The sequence below is a fragment of the Pungitius pungitius genome, chromosome 11, assembly GCF_949316345.1.
Source record: "Pungitius pungitius chromosome 11, fPunPun2.1, whole genome shotgun sequence".
Taxonomy (NCBI): Eukaryota; Metazoa; Chordata; class Actinopteri; order Perciformes; family Gasterosteidae; genus Pungitius; species Pungitius pungitius.
The window spans coordinates 12,670,108-12,686,988 of record NC_084910.1 but is presented as its reverse complement, the minus strand read 5'-3'; the positions used below and the strand labels follow the sequence as shown (position 1 = coordinate 12,686,988).

Below are 16,881 nucleotides of genomic sequence, written 5' to 3'. Positions count from 1 at the left end.
GAGTTTTAAATTAGTTCTAAAAAATCATATTTATTGGGAAATTAGTCATTTGTGTAAAATCACCTTCTGAGGGTTTCAGTAGATATGTCTGGTTAATAAGTGGAAAAATGTTTATTTTTTTCTGGATCAATCTGTTTCTATACAGGATGGGGGTGTCAACTTCTGGCAGGAAACGGCAGTCTTTTTCACTTCCTTTTGATTGAAAGTTGTATGATAGGGCCATCCTCGAGGCAGAGAGAGAGAGAGAGAGAGAGAACCATGTAAGTATTCCGATCACGTAATTATTCATCATCTGAAAGAAATATAGTAGATGACATTTAGAGACTCATTAGAACACCGGTTGAATTTTGCGTGTGTAAGAAAGAAGCTGTAGCAGTCCTGGTATCTTTCAAACAATATTTTCGTATTATTTCATGAAGGCCTCTCATGCAGTATGCAGTCGTCAGAGGAAGCAGAGTAGATGTCAGGGGGAACCAAAAGGTGGGGTGAGAGTCAAACCACGGTTTATTTAATAGTCCTGTGTAGGGGCTTATCACCAGGACTAAACAAAAGGAAATTTCATTTTTCCCAAACTGGAAATGTGTGTGATGGAGTTGGTGGTTTTTAATAAATTAGGACAAGAAGGAGCTTGCTAAAATGTGAAAATAATATAGTTGCTTTCACATACTAAATAATTAAGTTCATGTGGCCTACTAATGCAGTGCGGACCATTGCATGGATCCTCATTAAATATAATTTTCCACTTATCAAGAAACGGAATTTATTTTAAGAGCTTATCATGCTTGTAGCTCACACTCCAGGCCGGTAGGTGGCGGTAATGTGCGCCAAACACATTATTCACACGGTAAACGAATAAGAGCTAATAGAGAGAGGAACCCAAGTTTGGATAGAGAGCGCGCACATTACGCTGTTTAGGATATGAAGCGAGTTTAAAACAGAATTTCGCTTTCAGAATGTAGAGCCTTTTACGTCAACATTAGCGCGCGCAAAAACATCCATTGCACGTGCCTGTGGTGAGTATTGGTGCATGTTGCACAGAGAAAGTAAAAGGTTTAGAAGTTAGTCGATTTTCGTTCGCTTCCTGTGCTGCGGTTTGCCACACGTGTATTCTTTTGCGCTTGATGCCTCATGGTGCCGCCTCCACAACCAGTTACTTTTGCATTTATCGCCATTTTCGATTTTACTTTTCAGCCACCACGTCGCCTGGTGTGGAGAAATGACCATAATACTGCGCTTGGAAGGCCTCGATGTGAAGGCAGGTACTGAAGATATACGGACCTTCTTTGCAGGCCTTCACATCCCTGACGGTGGCGTGTACATAGTAGGAGGAAGTCTCAGCGAGGCCTTTATTGCCTTCACCATTTACAGAGATGCCCAGCTTGCAATGCAGTACTCTGAGAAATTCCTCAAAGGGTCTAAAGTGACTCTACACATAAGCAGCATGGCAGAGCTGGAGCAAAAGGTGAAGTCGTCATTGAAGAGGAAGAAACCCTCCCCCATGCAGCCCACTGTGAAGAGCCCTGTTATAACTACAGATGCAAATGCGCTACCCTTGAATGCACATCCTCTTCAACCAAATACTGCCAATTTGCCACCGCCTCTTAATCTAGATATTGCAACTCTACCACGCGTGAATTCACACGCACTTGACTCCAATACTGCCTTTCTGCTTGGGATTTGTACGGTCCTTCAAGGTCTCTATTCAACCCCCGTAAGTGAAACCAGCGCTACTGTGCCAAGAGGAGATTTTCCCATGGCCGATGGTACGGTCACATGTGATGAAAGGAAACAAAAGCCAACTCCGGACTCTAGTCCGGGCTACGTCAGGCTCTTCGGTCTGCCGGGCACCACTACAAAAGAGGACATCTGCCAGTTTTTTAAGGGGCTGACCGTACAGGAAGCCATAGTCAATGTCGAGTTGGGACGCAGCCACGTCTGCCTCGCTAAGTTTGCAAACACGCAAGAGGCATGCGACGCTCTCCTCTTCAACCAACACTCACTGGGCCCCATCTGTGTGGAGGTACGTGGAGCCACTGAGAAGATGTGGACCAGTGCGATGCAGGAATGCCAAAGTGCGCTTGAGGTCGGGGGAGCGACACCAAAGCAGAGGCCTCCCGGGGGAGCTGTAAACCGCAAACAAGAAACCACTTCTGCACCGAAGCTCAAGAGGAGAGCTGTTGACCAATGGCCATCTAAAGCGCCAAAAAAGCAGATATCTTCAACTCCGGAGTATGTTGTCATGGTCACCAATTTACCCAAAATTATGACTAAGACTGAGATAAAAGAACTATTTGGATGTCCCAACATTGCTCACAAAAATGTACAACATCTGCTCGACAAGGAAGGCAACAGAACAGACGTCGCTTTTCTTATTTTTAACTGCACCGAGGACTACGAGTATGCAATAAACCTCAACGGCTGCCACGTCAGCTCCAATGCCATTGAGGTCAGATCAATCGGGGGAAAAATGATGAGGGAAATGATTGCCAAAACGCATCCGAGAAAACTAGAGCAATGTCAAAACACCGGCTCAAAGAAGAACAAACCAAATAGAGAGAGTGAATCAAATGTGTGGGAGAAACCGATTACTGACCCGGCAGCAAAGACATGCCTGTTGGTCAGAAACATGCCCGCAAATGTAAAGAAACGCCATATTAAAAGACTATTTGGAAAATTCAAAGTGATTGAGGAGAATATCATCTCACTACATGACAGGGATGGCAACGGTATCGGTGAAGCTGTGGTTCAATTTCAATCTCAAAAGTTTGCTGCACTGGCTCAACAGCTCAACGGGCAGAACTTCCTGGGGACGAGAGTGCTTCTCACTCTCATAAATGGGACTCAGGTGGAGGACATCTTGACAAGAAATGTGCCAGGAAGTTAAGTTATTGCAGCTCAAATGCAGACCCTGGCCAAAGATGGATCTATTCTTTTTAAAAGTTTTTTTTGTCATGCTTTAATTTAGCATTTCTTCACATTCCTGTTGAACATTTAAAAAAATAAAAGCTCGTTTAACTTTCTGGTGATGCGCGTTCATACCGCTACATATCTGCCCTTTAAGTAGGATAGGCGTGCGCGTGGGTTGGGGCTGAACTGCCATGCGACAGCAAGGAGTGGACAAAATTCTTGACTTTTGGGGGGGGGAAACACTGGATATGCTATAAGGTGTAATCATAAACCCTTCCAGGACAACTATTGAAGTATTCCCAATTAGTCTGTATCCAGAGATAGGATTTTATTTAAGGATTAGTTGAATTAAATGGATTTCAAAAAACACAATTTCTCCATTGGTTTAATACAATAGGGCCATGGGAAATGAACATTGGTGATACACTTAGTTCAGTCATAGCTGCTGAAACATGCACAAGTAAAACTTGGAAATAAAACTAAAATGTTCCTATATTCTAACAAGTTTAAAACAATAACACTAAAAGAAATCGCCTAAACTTAAACATTTACACAAAATCAACGCTCGACTTCTGGAGAATGAGGAATCACATTTAATGATTGTCATTTGTAGTACCTGGCAGGACCATCAGAGTACCTGGGTGTACCTGCAGAGACAACATGCCAAAAATCAAAGGCAGAACATCGAAAGATGCTTTTCAAATATGGTGGGTGTCTTTGAGAGAACATACCGGTAACAGACCTTAAAACACACTCGAATCACAACTGCAATGAACGGAAAGGCGACTGCTTACGTACCCAGGAGACTATTGGACGAGAACCGGTCGCTATTGCTCATCATCCTGGGGGTTGTAGAAGAGAAGCCTGTGGAGCTCATTGACAAGCTGTTCATACTGGAACCCTGAGGAGGACATGACACACTGACTCGTCAATCAACAAATGAGGATTCATGGAACTTTAATCTTTAAATCTTTCTAAACTAGATCAAATTCTGAAAGGATTCCTCCATACCCTCGATACACTCCTCAGTCTGTACTCCATCAGCACATCTGTCAGTTTTTGGGTCACCTTCAGCACCAGCTGTGCATCGTCCTCATTCTCAATCCGAAAGGTATCCTAAAAATGAATCCAGAAAAGTTACTCTCTGAATACAAAGATGGAGGAGAATAGATGCACAAGTTACGTTGCGGAGGAACCAGTGGAGCGAGTCGTGTACCAGGTAAGTGAGAAGTGTAGTAGAGCGGCTGCTACTTTCCGGAGCTGCTCCCATCAGGCCTGGCCTCTCTAGTGGTTTGTCTATTGGTCTGTCCAGTAAGCCGCCCCGGTACGCATCGGCTTGCATCCTGCCTGGGACATCCTCGAGGAGTCCGCTCCTTCCATAGCCGTCTCTCCCACTGCCTGATCCAAAGCCATCTCCGGCCCCAGCTGGGCGATGACCCATGCCGTCTGGGAAAGGTCTTCGATCCATACCGCAGTCATGGGAGTCTTGCCTGTTCGGATAGTCAAAGCCACCGAAGTCAGGCTCCCCATAATCTCCCCCCGGATAGTCGGAGAGAAGACCGCCCTGTGGTGGATACTCCCCTGGAAACCTCGGGTCAGAGAACCGGGGACCTGACGGACCTGTTGCATTTAAGTTTGTAGTTAATAATTAGAAAAATGGCCTACATGCACAGCGTTACATGCTTCAATGACTAACCGAAGGGTGGTCCCTTTGGTCCCATCCCTGGTCCTGTTGGAGGTATAAATTTAGGAATGGCAGTACCTGTGAGCGAGGAAAGGACATGGTAGACATTCATGACTTAGGTTGCCAACCAATAGTAAAAGCTTTATTAACTAACTCAGCAGAGTAACTTACGGAGTCCTTTGAACGCAGGTACTTCACAGGGCTCCTTCAGAATCACCTGAAAGTCACAGCAGCAATATACAAATGTAAATAGAATTGTGTATAAAATCAGTCATTCCAGTTTAAGATTTTTTTTTTTTTCAAACCTTGTTTTTCTTTAATGGTATATATTTAATTGAATGTTTATATAAACATTGGGATTCTCAAAAAAGGGCAGAAGGGGTGAAAGGACCTTCTCTTGCTCAAACAAATTTCAAAATAAAAGTGCTTGACAAGCAAGAAAACCAGGAGTGTAAAACGAGACTTGCTGCAGGTCCAACCCTCACCTTGAGTTGCCCCCTTCCCTCCGCCTTCTCCACCGCAGCGGAAACTTCTTTAATCGACTTCCTTACAACAGGGTCTTTGATGGCCTCTTCCTCTTCATGTGTGACCTTGTCAGGGTGAACCTTTTTCTGTATACAAGGCAGAGAAATATTCAAATAGAACAAATATGTTTTGCAATATTAAGCCTGTGAGGCAGACTAAGAAGCAATACTCACCAAGTATCTGAAGCTGTGTTTCCAGCCTCTTACGTGGGCAAGCATATCATGCTGCAAGCGCGAGACGGCACAGAGTTTACACTGGTAGTGTGGTGGGACAGATTTACTGGGGCTGCGGTACTCCCACACATATTGAAGACCTGCAGGCGCGTGGTGGTCATTGATCAAGAGAATTATAATCCATACAGAACAGGGAGGAACTAAGTGGGGGGAAAAAGGCCTTCTGCTTACCAATGACACAGTCGGTGATTCCCTTCAGCAGTTTGCCGAGAGAGGGCATGGTCTGGATGGATGCCCCTTTGGAATACACTGGAATACACAACAGACGTCAACACCAAGGAAAAGCTTTATAATGACCAACAACTGATAAACAAGTGAGACGACAAGGCTTGTGTCCGACATACTAATCCAGAAACGTGCAATGTATTAATCTTAGTTGGGAGGACACTGGATTTAGGAATTTATGTCGTGTTCTTGCACTACCTGCAGTGTCTGGTGAGGATAAATTCATTTTATTTAGTCAAGATGAACTGAACAACCGTTAGAAACCCAAACTCATGTGTGCTTTTGAAGCCTGGGGGAAGAACGGGGACACCGATTCTTGGATAACCCCCATCTTGGCCCAAAACTGGGCTGCGGGACACTTGCTCCCATGATGCATTGCCTCTCGCTGAGCTCACCCACTGGGGAAATCCCCCTTGTGTCGCACTAATGAAGCAGTCCAAGTGCAAACACAATACAAATCCTGTATAATCTGAAATGAGAAAAATTGCTTTTTTAAGAAGTAATGTATTACAAAAAATTGTCACTCAAGCCAGTGTAGCAAAGGCATCTGAAAATAAATGATTACTGCATTCTGCAGTGTTCAAATATTTAATGGCGGGAAGGAAGAAAAAAAATACAATCCCAGCACAAAAAGTTAAATCTTCATCAGCAACCATGTGCCATGTGTGGTTGTCCCAGTGGACTAGAGGAGCGTATGGGGCTGGTCTTCAATGCAGCAACATCTTAAGAGAATGGGTTGAAATTTCTAAGATTGTTCAGTATATTTTAAGTGTTGAAAATAGAAAACAGACCCCTGCGTCTGAGAGAGCAAGTCCCAGAGAGTGGTGAACATGCCACCATCACCCACGATACGAAGCAGAGAAATCAAGATTTCAAGCTTCAACTCTCAGCACTGGAAGTGGCACCGCAAGGACTTACCTATCTCAGCAGAGTGCTGCGGCTGCTTTCTCTGTCAACGGAGGGAATAAACCCACATGAAGGAGAGAGACACATACAGGCATTAGTGACAGGATGACACTTGGCAGAGGACGGAACTCCTCGTCCATGTCCGCCACACTATATATGCCACAGTGTTCCTTATCCTCTATGACCTCTGCATCAAGCAGTGGCAGTCAAAGAGACAGGGATGTAAACGGTATTTCAATCAAGTGGGCTGGTGATCACTCTATTGCTCTCATTAAATGAGAATGTACAACAGCAACATTTAAATTCCCCGTTGAACAGATATGAAAGTAAAAGCTTTGGTAGTCTGAATGAAGGGTACATTTTTCAATTTCAGAGATTAACTAACATTTCCCAGAAGAATATAATTAAGCTGTTGCAGCAGGACATTGTTTTTCCAAGGGCCTTACACCGGGATTGGTGTGTTCGGGAGCCCACTAAATATACGTTTGACTGACTCAAATGGTAAACATCCATGATCTGAGAACAACTAAAAAGGCAGATCCGTCAATATTTGTGTGCCCTGGTTTTGGGTTCATCTCTTGCTATGTAACTAATTCACATCGGGATTTCATGGATATCAATAAATCTATGTAACAATGCAGTTACTGCTTTCAAAACATTTTTACCAAGATCCCTCCAGCAGCTACTAAACGGGGGTCTTCTTGGTTATTGACGTAACGGCACTCAGGTGTAAAATCTGAGTAGCCGTTAGACATCGGTTCAGAGAACCCTGCTCACGTCCCACATCAAACTAAGTGTGAAATCTGAGAGACGGTTTAAACTTGAATCAGTTTCAGGACGGCGGATAAATGTTTGCATCGTGAAGCCAATGAAGTGGAAAACTGGTGCGAAGATATTCCTTTAAACCACAACAGTGATAACACTGGCCACGGACGGGAGGGCCGGACCACTGAGTGGGGTCTTCATGCACCAGCGTGCAAAAACAACCAACCTTGAGAGCACAAGGACTGGCACCAAGTTTACATGCCAAAGGACTGCTGCCGCCTGACTCTGCATCAGGCATCACAGCAGGCGGACAAGTGTACAAAAACACCAATAAGAGGAAGAGGAGGAGGAGGGGGAAAAAAAAAAGAGCAAGAGGAAATCATGTTTTCTTGACGACCGGCTGAAGTGACACACGTGAGGTGCGGGTGTAATGGTTTGTGTCGTTAGTGTTTTTGTACATTTTATCATGGTGCTTACCCTGGCATTTCTCTTTTGGTTTAACTGAGGCCCATTTATATGTGCAGGCTGGATGAATGAAGCTTGAGCCTCCATTTCTTCAGTTTCTCTCCTCTGTGGGACAAAGAAGGTGATTGCATCAAAAACACGCCAGTTACAAATAATTCCCCCCTCCAGCATAGAGACATGGGCTCATTAGTCGGTATTATGTTTCGATCTATGTTGCATATGTGATCTGAGCATTGCTGTGTTCATTGTGTTGTTACGTAGGATCGCAGGCCCAGTCCAGCCTTATTTACCCGCTGCCCTACAACATTCTATTCCAAATTCCGAACAGTATCAAATCCAAACGCAAAATACCACGATTTAATCTAGTTAAACAACAACACACTATTACGTGACTTACCAAAGCTATTTAACGCGAACTACGATTTCCTCGAAGCGAACGATCTACAGAACAGGAACAGTGCGATGACGTTAAAAAAAACAATTCCCAAGCCCCAAAGCCGCCTCAGATAACAGGAAGCAGTGCTTTTTGCCAGTCTAAAAACACATAACGTCACGGGTTTACCTTTGTGCTGTACAACCAAACTGGGTAGAATAAAAAAACACAATCAGAATAATTCATATATTCTTTAAAGTTCCAAGCCATTCAAATTAATTAATTAATTGATCGTGTGTATTGATAATTATGTTTGAAAGGCAAATGTGAGGACAACTATGTAGTACGTTCGTTTTGTGTACCAGGGCTTACCGTTATGCCTTGCTGGATCAAAATTTAACCAGGTATTGAACACGTTTTTATTTCTCATGTCAGCTTTGGAAACTATTGTGTAAAATTAATTCCATTGACAAGTAGGTGCATGCAATATTTCTCGGACATATTTTATCGTCTATGGTGTCGCAATCCTGGTTGCATGTTTTTATTGTTACCTTTGTAAGAGTACGCACCGGTATAGGGAGTCAGAGGACCCGTGGCATCAACACGAGATTGAAAACAGAACGCTTTCTTTTTATATATTTATTGACATTGAATAGCAGAGTGTTTTATGCTTTCTAAACCTATCACTGTAGAAGCCGCGGCCTTTTTTAATTGGTAAGTTAAAAACGGGACTGTCATGTATGATGCTGAACCGTGATTCGAATAAGTTAGCTTCCAGCTAGCTAACTCAGCTTAGCTGACGTTATGACAAGCGCTCCCCTAACATAAACTATTCGCAGAAAACGATTAACGTTAGTAGTTTGCACAGGCTATGCCACACAATGTGTTTTTAATACTTTAGCTATCGGTACCAAACATATGTCCCTGTGGTTCGTGCTGAAAACAATTCACTCATTCAATTCCGTCATCTCACATGCACGCATGGTTACACGACAACCGTATAGACTGCAGATATGAAGTCCAAGAAAAAGAAGAGACAGGATGACTTCCAGAAGGTCAAGTTAAAGGTGGGGAAGACGAAGCCCAAAGCTGATAACGCCACCAACACCAACTTCCGCTCAAAGGGAATCCACCTAACCGAACAGCTGAAGAGAGACCCGAGTTGCCCCACCACGCACAGACAGCTTGGTATCAATGTAAGCTATTTACCTGTCAGCAAAGCCCTTCTTTCACTACATATATTTTGGAATACAAACAGTCATTTTTTTCCTACTTTGTCTCCCCTTTCTTATACTGCACCAGGAGCTGCTGTCTCAGCTCCACCATCACAATGCCAATGTGAAACATAGTGCCTTGGTGGGTTTGAGAGAGTTGCTTTCCGTTCATCCTTCTTTGTTGGAGCAGCACCTGTCTCGCCTGCTTTCCGAAGTGGCAGCCGTTTTCACAGATAAGGATGGCAACGTTCGCGTCGCATCTATTCGTGTGCTAAGGTTAGCGGCATTTTCTGCCTTTTTTATATTTTTATTGAACATGTTTAATCTAAACGATCCAAACTGTTCCAGGTTCATTGCACAGTCTGTGCCTGCAGAACGGGTGTCTCCCTTTTACCCCGTCCTCAGTGCGCACCTATCTTGTGCCATGACCCACATCGAGGCAAGCATCCAGGGAGATGCCATGAAGGTCCTGGATGTGTTGCTGGAACACTACCCAGCTTTGCTAGCTGCACGGCCTGCAGTACTCCTCACTAACTTCCTAGAGTTGATCTCTCACAAACAAAATGGTGGAAATGCCAAAAAGTCCCAGGATTCTAAGGGACGGACCTGGGCACTGTCTGTCAACCTCAGCAGGGCTGTAACTAGTCAGCAGTGGCGACTGTCTGTTCTCCTCAGGTATGGAGCCCACCTGCACACAGATTCTAAATAATTTAGTTAAATTAAGATTTTAGCTGCTAATGATTTGGTTTGTGTCATTTGTATTTCAGGCTTGGACGCTTTCTGCAGGCAGTAGTTGAGGAAAGACCGGGGGAGGAAAGTGATATTTTTATCCCAACTGATGGAGCATTTAGCTTCAGTGGCGAAGGCAAGCTGACTCCTCTGTATCTCAACTGGGAAGAACTCATCTACAGCAAAGTTGGAGTGAAGGTGTATGAACATTCTGGGGCCAAACCATCCCCCCAGTCCACATTTAGACTCAGGTACAATAATGCAATCTTCTGGTACCATCTATAAGTAGGAAACGGAGACAGGGTTATTTTGAACCTATGACATAACAAATAATTAGTTTCAGTTGAGTTTAAACAATTCAATTTAATCTTATTCTTTATTTTATTCTCTGTCTGTAGAGCGGAGGTGAACTCTGGGCCCACAGTGGGCGAGGATCTGGACTCATCGGAGGCTGTTCAAAGCTTTGCCGCCACACTAGTTCCTCTTCTACTTGAGGTGTGGGTAGAAGCCAGTACCAGTGACTGTCCCTGGAACACCACCGAGGGCGCTCACCTTCTCAGCCCAGATGCCATGTCAGTAATGTTCCAGGTGCTGTTTATTCTGCAACTGCTAAGAAAACTGGCACCACAGAGGGAGCACCAGGATGCACTGGTGAGACAAGGAGAGGACGTGCATCACATAGTATTTTCTTATTCTACATGAAAATATTTATTAAAACTTCCTTTTCTTTGAGTAGGATGCATGGTTCTACAAAGAATACCTCAAAGATTTTAAGCAGCACTTCATGAAAAACTTTCCCTATGGTTCCCGGGACACACCAAGACATAAAAAGAAGGTTGATCTGAAAAGGTAAGTAATATCAATGGTAAAAACTTTCTTTGCTCTTCCATAGTGTTTAGAATGTCCCCCTGTGGAAGACACCAATGATCTGTAATACTAATTTCTGGTGTGAAGACCTTGACTTGCTCAAACTGCTGTAATCCCTCGGCCCTCCCTTTTTAGGAGTAAGCAGACTGCAGCCGTCCCAGGATTGACAGTGGAGCCTCTGGCCCTAAACATCACACTATGCCAAGTCATGGTGTCCCTCAGCCAGAGGCAAGTACTCGGTCGAGAGACAGATGGAGACTGGCTGACACCTTTAAGGACGTTTGTCCGAGACACTCTCGGCAGCGGAGTGAAACTGACCTACAGGCAGCTCCACATGCTCCTGGGTACCGTGTGGAGGATGGTGTTCACACAGAGAAGCAAAAGTAAGCACGTAAGGCAACGCCTTTATGTAAAAGTCTTTCCGATATTTGTAAATGCAAAGGTACAAATTCATCAAGATTAAAATAGTTTATTCATGTTACTAATTGGGATTACAGAACAAACCTACAGATCTATGGCTGTAAATGTTTCTCCCGTTCTTAAGGACAAGATTACGGGTTGGTATCCAGATACTCGTTGGTGAACGAATAGATATTTCTGTTTTAACGTCATTATCTGTATGTTTTGAATTTGTGCAGCAGTGACAGATGATCTGTTGGCAGCGGTGTATATCTACTACCAGCAGAGGCACCTGACTCTACAGACACGATCTCTGCTGCTGTCTTTTTACAGCAAGCTCTACCTGCAAGAGCAAGGACATGCACACGTAGCGAGGTAACCGCCGTCATTGTTGGTCAATCTGTGGGATAATTAAATGGGGGATTTACAATGCTTTTACACAGCGAACATAGTTGTAGCTTCATAATGTAGAGGTTCTGTTAAATATTGAATCACAATGTTATGTTTTCAAACCTAACCCTGTTGGTGAAAATAAAATATCCTCGCACAATGCGTTAGAAGCAGACCAGTGACTGAAACAACATATGAAGGAGTTGTGTATTATGTGTGTGTCTTCCTCAAGCTAATTCATACAGATCTGCACCTTAATTCAAGGCATCCTGTTTTTACGATGGTATTGATCTATTTTTAGACCCTTTTACAAATATGACAAACTTATTTAGGCCGCTTGTCATTTCAACAATTGACCAATGGAGTCCCAAAAGAAAATTCGTAAGATTTAAAACCTTCCCCTGATGCCATTCCTATGTCTAACTATGGCCGCTTCTGATTGATGGACACGTTTATGTTATCCCTTCCTCTGTCTCTCTCTGAAGGAGCAAGGTGTTATGTCGTTGGTTGGCATCTCTTCCTGTGCAGTTGTCCCAGCTGGGCCAGCGTAACCCAGCTCTCTCTGCACGACTTATCCTGTCAATCCAGGCTGCCGCCTCTCGGAAACAGAAAGACCTGCTCAACAGTCTGCAAACACACGCCTGCATGCTTTATGGTAACGCAAACTCAATTAGTGGGACCAACAAGGGGTCAACTATCATAGATCCTTTTAGCAATAATATTAGATACCCTTTTCATATTTATTTCTCTGCCATATCTTTAAAAGCAGACATCGACAACACAGAAATGTTATTGCATTGAAGCTTGTAATCACTTGTTGAATACAATTACTCAGTTACGTAAAGGTATTATAGGGTCATCTTAATAAGAGTTCTTATCTCTTATTTCAAATTCAATTATTTTTATTTCCACTGCTGAATTAATGAAAAGTAAAAGAATTCATGCATGACATTTTCTTTTCTGATTTCTATATACATTCAATACAAAATGCAATGGTCAGATTACAAAAGAGAAACATGTTACTATGCCACATGTTACACTATACTCTCTGTAGGAGGCAGTATAACTCCACATCTCCCACCCCCAGCAACATCGTCAAACTGAACTAGAACCATAGATGGAAGCCTGAACATATCCACTGCTACGAGGGTGGTAGGACGGTTGGGTTTTCTTTGTGACAGAGGGGGCCCATGAGAGGAGGATCTTGGATAGAAACTGCTGCAGAGCCAGCAGTTCACTATCACAAGACTCCTTTTGTCCGGGGGCTTCTGACATCAGCATGTGCGTCAGAGACGGACATAACAACACACACACACACACACATTATCTGAGCCAAGCCTGTCTCTTTTTTCCCCTTGTTTTAAATATCTAATTTTTATATTCCGGGTATTTATTTAATGTTCATCCTACTTTCCCAGAGGGTGCAGTGCACTGTCATTTCTAAGCAGTTGTGTGTGTGTGTGTGTGTAGATCCGCAGGAAGGAGTTATGGTGCTTTTGCCGGTAGAGTCCCAGCAACGAATGGTGCAGCTGCTCTACTTTCTACCCAAGATGTCCCCGTCTCTTCTGGCCAATCTGAGCCACTGCTGCACCGCTGGACGGATCTCTGCCGCTCTCAGTGCCTCTCTGATTCGTATTGTACACTTTCGGTGAGCTTTACTTTACTGCCTTATGTGTGTGAGTAGCCGCTCCCGTTTTAAAAGACCGGAATGCTCACTCCTGGAGTTCACCCGATCAGTAAACTGTGTTGGACACTCAAAGCGCTCCCCCCCCCTGTCACCCTCAGATGGCAGTATTGTGCTTTCACATTCCCTTTTCTGATTTTCTTGCCCGCCTGTAAACAGGTGCTGATGTGGACGCCATACGGCTGACAACAATAACAGCTGTTTCCATATTTTTGTATTCTGATACACACGTACAGACTACCTTTCCTCGTAAGTGTGTGTGTGTGTGTCCGCAGGCATTTGTGTGTCTGGCCTTCTACTTGTGCCAGTGTTGTAGAAATTTAGAGGGCAGGGAGTGCTGAGTTCGGATGGGATGTGTGTGTAATGGGGATGATACAAAGAACTCTTTGGTGGGCTGGAATGCAGAGTCGTCATGGAGTATCGAGGAAACCGTTCAGCCTGCATGTGCCTCCCGGGCTTCACAAACCACACTTGTTGTTAAATTGAGTTTCCTACTGTTACAGATCTCTTCTCCCCTCGGGACGAAGAACTTTACTTCTATGCTCTATTATCCTCAATGTGATGCTTTCACAAAACATGGCGTCATGAATAATCATAGGAAATGGGATGAGGAATGTGTAACCAGGAAATTTATTTTGAAATCAAGTTTGTTTGTCCAAAAAGAAAAGTTGCAGAAACACACCGTCGAGATGTTGATGTTCTCTGGGATTATCGCAGATTTTGAGTAGGCCATTGTTCACCATGCTCACCCATTGTGTTCTGTAGGTCCTCTTTGAGTGGCTGGTCGGTTGGGAGCCAGGAAGCGGCCCTTCAGGACGCGGACTACATCAGTTTCTTGTTTTCCACCCTGACGGGATTCTCGTCCGACAAGCTTGCCTCCCTGCAGGAGGCCGGCGACGCCCTTCCTCCCTCCCCTCTCTCCCCTCTCAGTCTGTACCCCACCTCGCTGGAGCAGTTCACACACCACTGGGATGTCGTTGAGGTGCGTTCACTTCACAATTGCCACAAAACTCGCATGCATGATAACTTCAACCAAGGCCACTGCCAATCAGAAATATTTGGACATAACTTTAAAAATGAAACTTGCAGGGTCTTGGAAGAGAAGACATTGTTTTGAAAAGGGTTGATATTCTGGACACAGCTGTGGTCTTTCAGCCTCCCATGGTCCCTCTGTGTCTCTCATATAGAGCTCAGAGGGTGGAAGCTTTATCGTGGCACTGCGGCTGAGAGGGGAACCTTTATCGCGTTGCGCATGTTGAAGATGCGTGGTTATCGGGCAAAGCGGATATGCACAAATGCTAATGAGAGCCCATGGCATGATGGGAGTGTGACATTTCTGCACAGGAAATTACAGTTAACATTACTAGGCCCTGGGGCAAGTGTGTGTGCAGGTGTCTGTGTGCATGTGTGTGGAGGGGGAGGGGGGGCTTATAATCACTAATTCAGCTCCTCAATTAAGCCCTCAGATCCTGCCTCTCTCATCTCTCTGTCTGAGTCAATCACATGCAAGTGATGGGCAGGAGGAGGGAGGGGACTCGAGGTGGGGAGGGGGGTGGGCATTAAGGAACGGACTGTGTCAACTCTGGTTCAACTAATGAGACAGGATTGTTTTTAATGACGACTAGAATGCCAACAGGTGCAACGTTCTGACACACACTGGCTTGCAACTCTCTCCTGCACGCGATTTGATAAAAGCTAATGAGAGATTGATTTGGATTCAAAGTTAATGAGGAGAAGCCTAGCACTATTTTTCACTTGTAAAGTTTTTGTCAGATTCTCGTATCCGTCCCACTTTAAATTAAATACAGACAACGTTTAGTGAGTTTTCTTTACATTAGTGATGGGGTTTGTCTGATAAATGCACGTTTAATGTTTTCAAACAGTTTTTTCCTCAAATTGTTTCTCCATAATATCATTCCTGCTGTTTTATTTTACAACCCTGACCCGCTTTTTCTACATAGAACAACTCTCATTACCTGACATCTGGAAATGAAAATTTAGAGGGATTTGGTCAATTTCCATAAAACTATGAGAATAGCATCCATAGTATTGTAACAGGAAACATAAACATGTTTTCTTTTGTCATAGTTTTTTTTTGGGGGGGGGGGGGGGTAAACACTTTTATAGTCTGCTGCATAGTTAAAAGCTAAACTTTGCCCAGAACACCTTTCAAATCTACCGAAAGCTCAATGCCTTGTGGTTGCAGTTTATCACAAACAATTCTATAGAAAAAATATTGTTTTGATATGAAATGTTTTTCCCTCACAGGAAGTCTGCCATTGTCTGGAAACCTTGGGTTCAAAGTCTCAGTGCTTTGACATCTTGCAAAATGGCATTTGCAAATACCTGGTAAGAAACTGTTCGTTATTGAGTGGGCAATATGTGCTTTGAGGACGAGGTTGTGTGAATAATCCTCCCGTTACGTGTGTCAGACCAAGTTGGGAGTGGTGCCTGACAGTATGGCGGCCGGGCTGCTCAGAGCTGTGTCCAGATTACTGGACTTGTCCGTCCTGCCCGTCGAGGCCGTGCTGCGCTTCCTGTCCCAGTGCTGCCTCAGCCTACTGGCTCTGCTCATCACCCTGGAGCAGGAGTTACCTGGCCAAACCAACCACAAAAGGTGTGTGTCGAATGACGACAACTTGAAACAAGCTTTCACTCCAGACCTTGATGGTAGCCATTATCGGGTGATAAAGCTCCACAAAAAAACGCATGTGTCCCGTTTTTCAGGGAGGCGATATGGGGTGCTTGTGTGTCAGCGTTGAGCTCTGTCCCTCGCCTCCTCCGAATGGTTCTGCAGTCGATGCGCGTTGGAGATTTGAGTGAAGAGGAGCTGCCACAGCTTGGACGGATCCTGTCGATGCTGCTGCAGCACACGCCGATCCACAACCAGCTGCTGGCCAACGCCGCCCTGCTGCAGGAGATCATACAGCACCTCACTGTAAACACAGCTCGCAATTCACAGACACTGATTTTGAGAAACAATTTCGACGGAGGGCTTGAGGATGTTAACTTATTACATCGGCTGTTGTCTGTGTGTGTTTCAGAGGTACACCCGGGGGACGACCAGGGAGCAGTGGTTGACAGACTTACTCTACTGTTACACCGTCACCGTGGCTCATGGCGCCTCTGCTCGCCGCGGAAACCTGAGCCTCCGAGACATGTACTGACCGCCGAATCGCCACCTGGTGTGTTTCCCAGTTCCCCCTCACAAAAAAAGCTTACAATGACTGATGAACAAAACACTCGCAGAGCAAAAAAGCAATGAGATGCACACAACAACACCGTCAGACAGGAATACGGTCGTCAGACGTGTTCTATTCTGAGCTATTTGTTTTTTGTCTTGAGCTGCTTTTTAGCTTCATTCTTAGTTTGGTGGTTGTTGTCGTCTTTTAGCCCTTTTCATACCATTGTTGCCGGAAGTTGTCCTGTGCACCTGGCGATGACTTTTGATACAAAAAGGTTAATGAAATAAACGTTAATTCAAGTTTGCTCTGTTTTGTGTCAATTTATTTAAT

At 44.4% G+C, this 16,881-nt stretch overlaps 3 protein-coding genes across 8 annotated transcripts; 2 read left to right on the top strand and 1 right to left on the bottom strand.

Moving 5' to 3' along the window:
* Position 1: 1 nt before the first annotated feature.
* Positions 2 to 8,219, bottom strand: si:ch211-197h24.6 (uncharacterized). 3 transcript variants are annotated; one of them, XM_037454384.2, is made up of 13 exons: positions 8,108 to 8,219; positions 7,723 to 7,815; positions 6,493 to 6,523; positions 5,521 to 5,598; positions 5,290 to 5,429; positions 5,077 to 5,202; positions 4,763 to 4,808; positions 4,604 to 4,669; positions 4,124 to 4,527; positions 3,919 to 4,023; positions 3,706 to 3,808; positions 3,524 to 3,554; positions 2 to 224 (listed from the first exon to the last, which is right to left on the bottom strand). In XM_037454384.2, exons 2-13 carry the CDS (start codon positions 7,795 to 7,797, stop codon positions 17 to 19), a joined length of 1,413 nt encoding a protein of 470 aa, XP_037310281.2. In that variant the 5' UTR covers positions 7,798 to 7,815; positions 8,108 to 8,219; the 3' UTR covers positions 2 to 16. The 3 variants fall into 3 exon arrangements, with proteins under 3 accessions (XP_037310281.2, XP_037310282.2, XP_037310283.1); XM_037454385.2 differs by lacking the exon at positions 6,493 to 6,523 and having other exon boundaries at positions 8,108 to 8,185; XM_037454386.2 differs by lacking the exon at positions 2 to 224 and having other exon boundaries at positions 3,277 to 3,554.
* Positions 156 to 3,143, top strand: rbm12ba (RNA binding motif protein 12Ba). Of its 2 annotated transcripts, none has more exons than XM_037454390.2 (2): positions 156 to 260; positions 1,192 to 3,143. In XM_037454390.2, the coding sequence occupies exons 1-2, from the start codon at positions 211 to 213 to the stop codon at positions 2,882 to 2,884; spliced, it is 1,743 nt and encodes a 580-aa protein (XP_037310287.2). In that variant the 5' UTR covers positions 156 to 210; the 3' UTR covers positions 2,885 to 3,143. The 2 variants fall into 2 exon arrangements, with proteins under 2 accessions (XP_037310287.2, XP_037310285.2); XM_037454388.2 differs by having other exon boundaries at positions 238 to 1,013.
* A 193-nt stretch (positions 8,220 to 8,412) lies between the features above and the next one.
* Positions 8,413 to 16,855, top strand: tex10 (testis expressed 10). Of its 3 annotated transcripts, none has more exons than XM_037455071.2 (16): positions 8,413 to 8,487; positions 9,088 to 9,279; positions 9,386 to 9,573; positions 9,646 to 9,972; positions 10,065 to 10,277; positions 10,425 to 10,677; positions 10,763 to 10,875; positions 11,029 to 11,276; positions 11,532 to 11,667; positions 12,168 to 12,337; positions 13,153 to 13,330; positions 14,132 to 14,348; positions 15,635 to 15,715; positions 15,799 to 15,983; positions 16,094 to 16,304; positions 16,411 to 16,855. In XM_037455071.2, the coding sequence occupies exons 2-16, from the start codon at positions 9,097 to 9,099 to the stop codon at positions 16,531 to 16,533; spliced, it is 2,826 nt and encodes a 941-aa protein (XP_037310968.2). In that variant the 5' UTR covers positions 8,413 to 8,487; positions 9,088 to 9,096; the 3' UTR covers positions 16,534 to 16,855. The 3 variants fall into 3 exon arrangements, with proteins under 3 accessions (XP_037310968.2, XP_037310970.2, XP_037310969.2); XM_037455073.2 differs by having other exon boundaries at positions 8,483 to 8,556; XM_037455072.2 differs by lacking the exon at positions 8,413 to 8,487 and adding an exon at positions 8,579 to 8,797.
* Positions 16,856 to 16,881: the final 26 nt, after the last annotated feature.